The sequence below is a fragment of the Opisthorchis viverrini genome (assembly GCF_000715545.1).
Source record: "Opisthorchis viverrini unplaced genomic scaffold opera_v5_66, whole genome shotgun sequence".
NCBI lineage: Eukaryota > Metazoa > Platyhelminthes > Trematoda > Opisthorchiida > Opisthorchiidae > Opisthorchis > Opisthorchis viverrini.
In genome coordinates, this window is record NW_008751723.1 from 1,007,793 (window position 1) to 1,015,379 (window position 7,587).

Here is a 7,587-nt window from a genome sequence, read left to right on the forward strand (position 1 = left end):
AGATGCTCAATATGGACTGGTAAAAAGCTACAACTTTACTGCATAAGCTTGATGATGGTGAAACTGGTATCCGCGTTTATTCGCACTGCGCGACGCAATTTCGTTGCAAGCGCGCACTTTACGACCCTTGATCGATCAGCTGCTGTTATTCTCGCCTTAACAGAATGCTCACTCGTGGAACTCGAACCCGATTCGGCGCCTTCGTAAGTTGAATAAATACATTACATATTAGCTAGGGAAATGAAAACAACATGATCTCAGCTAAAGAAAATGTTGGTCTGCAGAAGAATGGGATTGTGACGCGTTCTAGATCAGCACTGGGCGACATAAAAAATAAGGGTTTTGGAGTGCATAACAAAGAAGCAGGAACCAACGCGAATGCGAAAAAGGGTCCAGTTGGTGTTTCTAGTAAGTCTTCTCGCTTTTTAACTGTCGAAGAACCCCAAAAATCATGTGATATGAGCATTGATGAGGGCGCCCCCAAAGGCATTATCCCACCACAATCGCCTGTGCAATCTGAACTCAAGACGTTCCGTAGTGGCCGTCACGCCATACGGAGTCGTTTCCTTGTGCAAGAAAGTGGAAAAAAGTATCTGGATTACGAGAATGAGGATTTTGGTGATTCGGCAACCGTCTATCCCTATGCCGAGGCTATATTCAATTACCTACAAAACCGGGAACTTGCCGTTCAGCCGATGCATCGGGATTTTATTAGCGCTGATGGGGAGGTGAATCCTCGGATGCGTTATATTCTTATTAATTGGCTCGTCCAAATACATCACAGTTACAAATTGCAACCAGAAACTCTGTATTTGTGCATTGCTATCCTCGACCGTTACCTCATGGTATATGCGACACATAATAATTATTGAATTTTGTAGAAGCATAGTAAGGAGTTGACTAAGGACTGTTTCCAGCTGATTGGAATCGCATCACTCTTCATTGCCGCCAAGTTTGAGGAGATGTACCCTCCAGACATAAGTGATTTCACGGCGGTGACCCATAATGCGTTCAATAAAAGTGACATCAGAAACTGCGAGCAGACGATTCTTCAGTCGATTGATTTTTATCTGTCCATTCCAATCCCTCTAGTTTATCTCCGCAGGTTGTCTAGGGCCGTAGATGTAAGTGGTTTTTCGTTTTTTCTAACTTTCCTTTAAGGCCGACCGTACGATGCACAATCTCGCCAAATACCTCTTAGAGCTCACAATACAAGAGTACGACCTTGCACATTTAAACGGCAACATGCGCGCAGTTGTTGCACTGTGTCTTTCTCGTGCACTGTGTTTCCAGACATCAAACCTGGAGGACGCCTGGTGTGATGCCATGTCCTATCTTAGCGGATATACCGTTGACGAAGTACGAGAGCCCCTAAAAATACTTGCAAGAGCAGCGTACCGACAAAATTCTCCTTCCAAATACAGGGTAAGTACGGATTTTCTTCTAATTCATTGGTAGGCTATTTTTGAAAAATACCGTTTGGATGATTTCTACGGTCGCGTAGCAACGCTTCCACAACTTCGTTCCTGTTTGATGGAGACCTTAGCGGATTTGAAATTCGACAGCGATGGGGAATTAAATACTGCATGATTGGCGAGCCATTTATCCTCCGGAATGATTTGTTGTCATATGTGTGCGTATTTGTCACGACTAGCTTCTTTTGCATCCAATTTTAGTTACCACAGATGGACGAGATTTGATAATCTCACGTAAACTTAATTGGACGTATTTTATTGTAATCCCTTATGTCACCCTAATTTCAATACGATTTCTACGACCGACTTCTCTTTCCAGCTGTTGCACTCAAGGAAGTTCTCCGTATGTCGCGACCTCTGTATTCACCTAGTTCAGGCGAATACTCAGTGTCTGGCGAAGAGATTTCCATAGCTCCAGCACAAACTGGAGGTGTCTCACATTTCCAACCAAGCGCCAAACTGTTGACGCAGTGAAGCATTAGTGTTTGGACAATTATGTGCTTTCGATGATGAAGCGTTTAATGCAATGAATTCTTCACTAAATTAGAACTGTAATGAATGGTGGATCCTGAAACGACTGCCTCTACGTAGTGATCACTTTTGTTTTTTGTACAAAATTACTTTCATGAACCTTGTGGAATGAGTTCTCAAGTTTTGTGGTGGAAGGTATGGAGCCTGTCCTCATGGTAACCATCTTGCCTTTTCTAAGCGAAAATTTCACGTAAAGTATTACACCATACGTCATAGATGAGCACCGCAACATTCACTGGCATTTGGAGGAACGCTTTCCTCCTCCATGAGCGATTTGTATTTAAAGGAGAGCATGGTGACCTTTTGGTTAGTGGTTAGTTGCACTGTTAGGCAATTACTGGTTTATTCCGTATAGTATCTGCGTGCTGCTATTGGTTACCTGACGCGTCGCTGCTGCACTTTGGCTTTTATGCAACACGGGGTACAATCGTGCTATCAGTTTTATCTATCTTCATACTTTTTTTCGGTTCGGTAAGCTCATTTTTTCATTCATGGGCTGTGCGCACCGCTTTTGCTGTCGTCGTTGCGAACATTCGTCACAGGCAGAAACAAGAACTTCCATCAGATGGCAACGGTAGGTTTCCCGTTCAAATACCAGTGCATCACGTCAAAGATTACAGTGCTTACAGAGCGTGCAAAAAGGTGTGAGGTTTATCACCCTGACGGTACCCTATGTTCAATTCCTCCTAGGTCGAGTCTACTGAGCCCCCCTAGTCGGTGGCCAGAATTTGGACCTTATTTTTATGCGACGGTTTGCGTACCTCGACAGCCCATTGAGCTGTACTGCAGAATGTCCATCCATCCACAGGTTAGTCAGTAGATAGAGGTATGACAAACAGTCCAGGTTTTGGCGTTCGGACTAAGTGTGGCAGTTTATTATTTGGTCCACCCGAGCAGTCTTAGGTCGACCACCGCTGCCAGGTTTATGTGCCGAAGACTGTAGACCATGATCGTTCTATATAATTTTGGGTGTTCTCGCACTATCTCAGCCCACATACAAACATGTAATGTACAGACAATAGTAGATTTATGCCACATCCACCGTTCCGCCATATTTGTTGCGTGAATGAATGCTAAAGGCCAGCTTCTTCATCGCTTGGCGGAATACTTTCGACAACAGTTCAGTTGACTCTTTACTATTATGCCTATGTCTTTCATTCAAGCAGCATTCTTTGAATTTCGATCCCCAAGTAACTGAGGTACTGGTATGCCTTTCTCCAAGCGCCGTTGGATGGCTGGACAAGAGCCACCCTCCTCCCCGAACTTTGTTCAGAGATCTTGGTGCTTCCCTTTGATTAGGTAGTTCGTACGTATTTGTGACAAGAATGCGTTCTAGGGAATTGGGACGAATAATTTCATATGTGTGCGTATTTGTCACGACTAGCTTCTTTTGCATCCAATTTTAGTTACCACAGATGGACGAGATTTGATAATCTCACGTAAACTTAATTGGACGTATTTTATTGTAATCCCTTATGTCACCCTAATTTCAATACGATTTCTACGACCGACTTCTCTTTCCAGCTGTTGCACTCAAGGAAGTTCTCCGTATGTCGCGACCTCTGTATTCACCTAGTTCAGGCGAATACTCAGTGTCTGGCGAAGAGATTTCCATAGCTCCAGCACAAACTGGAGGTGTCTCACATTTCCAACCAAGCGCCAAACTGTTGACGCAGTGAAGCATTAGTGTTTGGACAATTATGTGCTTTCGATGATGAAGCGTTTAATGCAATGAATTCTTCACTAAATTAGAACTGTAATGAATGGTGGATCCTGAAACGTAGTGATCACTTTTGTTTTTTGTACAAAATTACTTTCATGAACCTTGTGGAATGAGTTCTCAAGTTTTGTGGTGGAAGGTATGGAGCCTGTCCTCATGGTAACCATCTTGCCTTTTCTAAGCGAAAATTTCACGTAAAGTATTACACCATACGTCATAGATGAGCACCGCAACATTCACTGGCATTTGGAGGAACGCTTTCCTCCTCCATGAGCGATTTGTATTTAAAGGAGAGCATGGTGACCTTTTGGTTAGTGGTTAGTTGCACTGTTAGGCAATTACTGGTTTATTCCGTATAGTATCTGCGTGCTGCTATTGGTTACCTGACGCGTCGCTGCTGCACTTTGGCTTTTATGCAACACGGGGTACAATCGTGCTATCAGTTTTATCTATCTTCATACTTTTTTTCGGTTCGGTAAGCTCATTTTTTCATTCATGGGCTGTGCGCACCGCTTTTGCTGTCGTCGTTGCGAACATTCGTCACAGGCAGAAACAAGAACTTCCATCAGATGGCAACGGTAGGTTTCCCGTTCAAATACCAGTGCATCACGTCAAAGATTACAGTGCTTACAGAGCGTGCAAAAAGGTGTGAGGTTTATCACCCTGACGGTACCCTATGTTCAATTCCTCCTAGGTCGAGTCTACTGAGCCCCCCTAGTCGGTGGCCAGAATTTGGACCTTATTTTTATGCGACGGTTTGCGTACCTCGACAGCCCATTGAGCTGTACTGCAGAATGTCCATCCATCCACAGGTTAGTCAGTAGATAGAGGTATGACAAACAGTCCAGGTTTTGGCGTTCGGACTAAGTGTGGCAGTTTATTATTTGGTCCACCCGAGCAGTCTTAGGTCGACCACCGCTGCCAGGTTTATGTGCCGAAGACTGTAGACCATGATCGTTCTATATAATTTTGGGTGTTCTCGCACTATCTCAGCCCACATACAAACATGTAATGTACAGACAATAGTAGATTTATGCCACATCCACCGTTCCGCCATATTTGTTGCGTGAATGAATGCTAAAGGCCAGCTTCTTCATCGCTTGGCGGAATACTTTCGACAACAGTTCAGTTGACTCTTTACTATTATGCCTATTCATTTCATTCAAGCAGCATTCTTTGAATTTCGATCCCCAAGTAACTGAGGTACTGGTATGCCTTTCTCCAAGCGCCGTTGGATGACAAGAGCCACGCCACCCTCCTCCCCGAACTTTGTTCAGAGATCTTGGTGCTTCCCTTTGATTAGGTAGTTCGTACGTATTTGTGACAAGAATGCGTTCTAGGGAATTGGGACGAATAATTTTGTACTCGTTTTCAAACCGAGGGGTGTAAGTACTATGTCTGTCGTAGCATGTTTGCTTGATTCCCTATGTTTCAATGCCTATCTTACCTGAGGCACGTTGGAGAGCGGAAGCCAAGTTTCCGACCTGACAGGATGTATTGGTCATATCTCTATATTATGTCAAGCGAATGTGTAGCGCCACGTATACCGCTGATCGAAAATCACGCTGTTCGCGGGAGACACTGCTAAGCCTTGGAGGTGGTGGCATGTTTAGTTAGTTCAGGAATTGGATACGTACGCGTTGAAGGCGATAGCTTTGATAAATGAGTGCCACTGACCGCGAGTGGACCATTTCTGCCGGTGTCACCATTGGTGAGATGGGACCCGGGGTCACCATCAGTGGAGGCGTCAGTTGCTGACCCGAATAAGTTTACTGGTTAGTTTTTCCATACTTCCTTGCCAGGTCATACACTGACCACCTCATGGTCGCTTCCACTCAACACAAGGCTGGACGAAAAGAAGTGTGAGGCAGACGGTCTCCTGGCATGCAGAGTAAGTGTTCTAACCAGCGTAGCGTGAGTAATTCATCCATCGCGGGAGAGTTCCTTCTTCTTTAAATCATCTGGCGAACCTAAGCACTACTAATCCAATGTTCCCACCACACCCGACTAGTTCTTCGGAGACACCGATTGCCATGTTCGCATGTTCTCTGAACGTAGAGGCCATGCCTCTGATCCATAAAGTATTATGGACCATACCGCCGCAGTGTAAACTCTGCCCTTGACAAAAGCACGTCACGTGGACGCCCTGGGTGTCAGGTTGGCAAAAACTGCTCTAGCCTCCGGATTCGAGAAGTAATCTCATTTCCAACTAGTCTACCGGAACTTATACAACTGTCCAGGTAAACCAATTTATTTTGTAGCAGCAATTTGCACCGCAATGTACACTTTGCAGGTGTGAAGCGCATGCCAAACCGTGCCGTAGAGTTATTCATATTATATAAAAGAGTTTGCACTTTTGAAGGATCTGACCCGAGAAGAACAGTATCGTCCGCACTCTCGGTGTCTGAGCGAACGTTCAGGTAGCATTTCGACTTCCGGGGTTTCAGAGGCAGGTAGAGAGATTTCAAGCAGCACATTAGTAGCAAAGTTGAAGAGAAAAGGTGAGAGGGCGGCCTTGTCTGACACCACTGGACATGGTGAAATCAGGCAAAAGCTTTCCATATCCTCACACCCACACACGAGTTCGTATACAGTGCCCTCATAAGGGATGTGAATTTGAAAGTAACACCTTTGATCGCCAGACACTTCCAAAGTTTATGACGATTGATAGAATCAAAAGTAGCTTTCTGATCAGGAGGAACGACCACATCGGCTGTAGCGTGGTGTCAGCCGGGTCGCCCTACTTGATGCATACAGTAAGGCAAGTAAGCGAAAACAGGCTATTGCTCACTCCTCCCTTCACTCTCTTTCACATACTTTTTCCTGCCCTCCCCACCCGATCAATGACTCCGTTCGTGTAGATCCAGCATTTAGGACTTATGACTCCTTTCGTCCTGCGACGGTTTCGCAAGCAATATCTGCGCGCCATCCGGCGTAGATATCCTCAGGCATCTCAAAATTACTCTTCAAGCCTCGACGCCCAGTCCATCTAACTGCCCCTAATGTATGCACAAGCTGCTCTTGCTCTCACACGGGACCTGGTTGGCATTGATGTGTGCTGTGTATCCCGAAGAAATGATTCAAGATGCAAGCACAGGGCCCCCTCACTCTTTACTCGCTTCGGGATGCTCAACTTTGGTGATCCAGAGGCTGCTTCGGCGGAATAGCAGGGATTGGTATCGTCCTGGGCGGCAGGATCCTTGCTTGGCCGGATACCCGTCAATAGTTGCCTCTGTGCGACTTGTCTGGTAGCATCTGTGACGGAATCACATAAGTGGGAACTAGCCAGCTGTTTGTTTGTCATGTCTGCTTACAACCCAGATGACTGGAGCTCTGACGCTGAGACAAGTTTTACGACACCCTGTTGCCGTGAGCTAAAAGCTCAAATGTCGTGGTTGCCGAAGATCTGAGTGCACAAATGGTTGGGCTTAGCGCATATGAGACTCAATTAGGTGGTAGACAGATTGGGCTCGGTACGTATTGGAAATAGCGGACGGTTGCTCCATCTATGTGCTGACCGCAGGCTGTTTTCATGCAGTACTAACTTCCGAAGTAGCCCAAGTCGTCTGGCGACAGGTGTCCTCCAACTGCTTGCTGGATACGAACCCAAAGTGGTCACATCGTCGCAACTTCCCGACGGCGCATATAAATAACTCACTACCGCTTTCCTTGGAACATATTTGTGGATTCCCACCACGTGATCATCTGAAGCCGCTTCTCCCTTCGTTTGCATTTCCCGCCAAACACCGCTGCCTTTCGGTTAGGCTTTTGAGCCAAAGACTTTGGTTGAGGACCCTAATCGTCCTCCTGTCTAGGTGTTGGCGCCCTGACAGTATCCCAGCCCACGTACAACCATGAATT

At 45.8% G+C, this 7,587-nt stretch overlaps 2 protein-coding genes across 2 annotated transcripts in view; both read left to right on the forward strand.

The window, feature by feature from the left end:
• Positions 1-251: 251 nt before the first annotated feature.
• T265_04198 (hypothetical protein) lies at positions 252-1,590 on the forward strand (the record flags this gene model as incomplete). The annotated part of the gene is made up of 4 exons (XM_009168880.1): positions 252-845; positions 882-1,124; positions 1,162-1,425; positions 1,459-1,590. The coding sequence occupies 4 exons, from the start codon at positions 252-254 to the stop codon at positions 1,588-1,590; spliced, it is 1,233 nt and encodes a 410-aa protein (XP_009167144.1).
• A 5,438-nt stretch (positions 1,591-7,028) lies between these two features.
• Positions 7,029-7,587, forward strand: part of T265_04199 (hypothetical protein) — a gene marked incomplete at both ends in the record, with an annotated part of 5,923 nt that continues 5,364 nt past the window's right edge. The window contains 2 exons of the mRNA XM_009168881.1: positions 7,029-7,095; positions 7,190-7,485. Coding sequence (XP_009167145.1) covers positions 7,029-7,095; positions 7,190-7,485 — 363 coding nt within the window. The remainder of the gene's footprint in view (positions 7,096-7,189; positions 7,486-7,587) is intronic.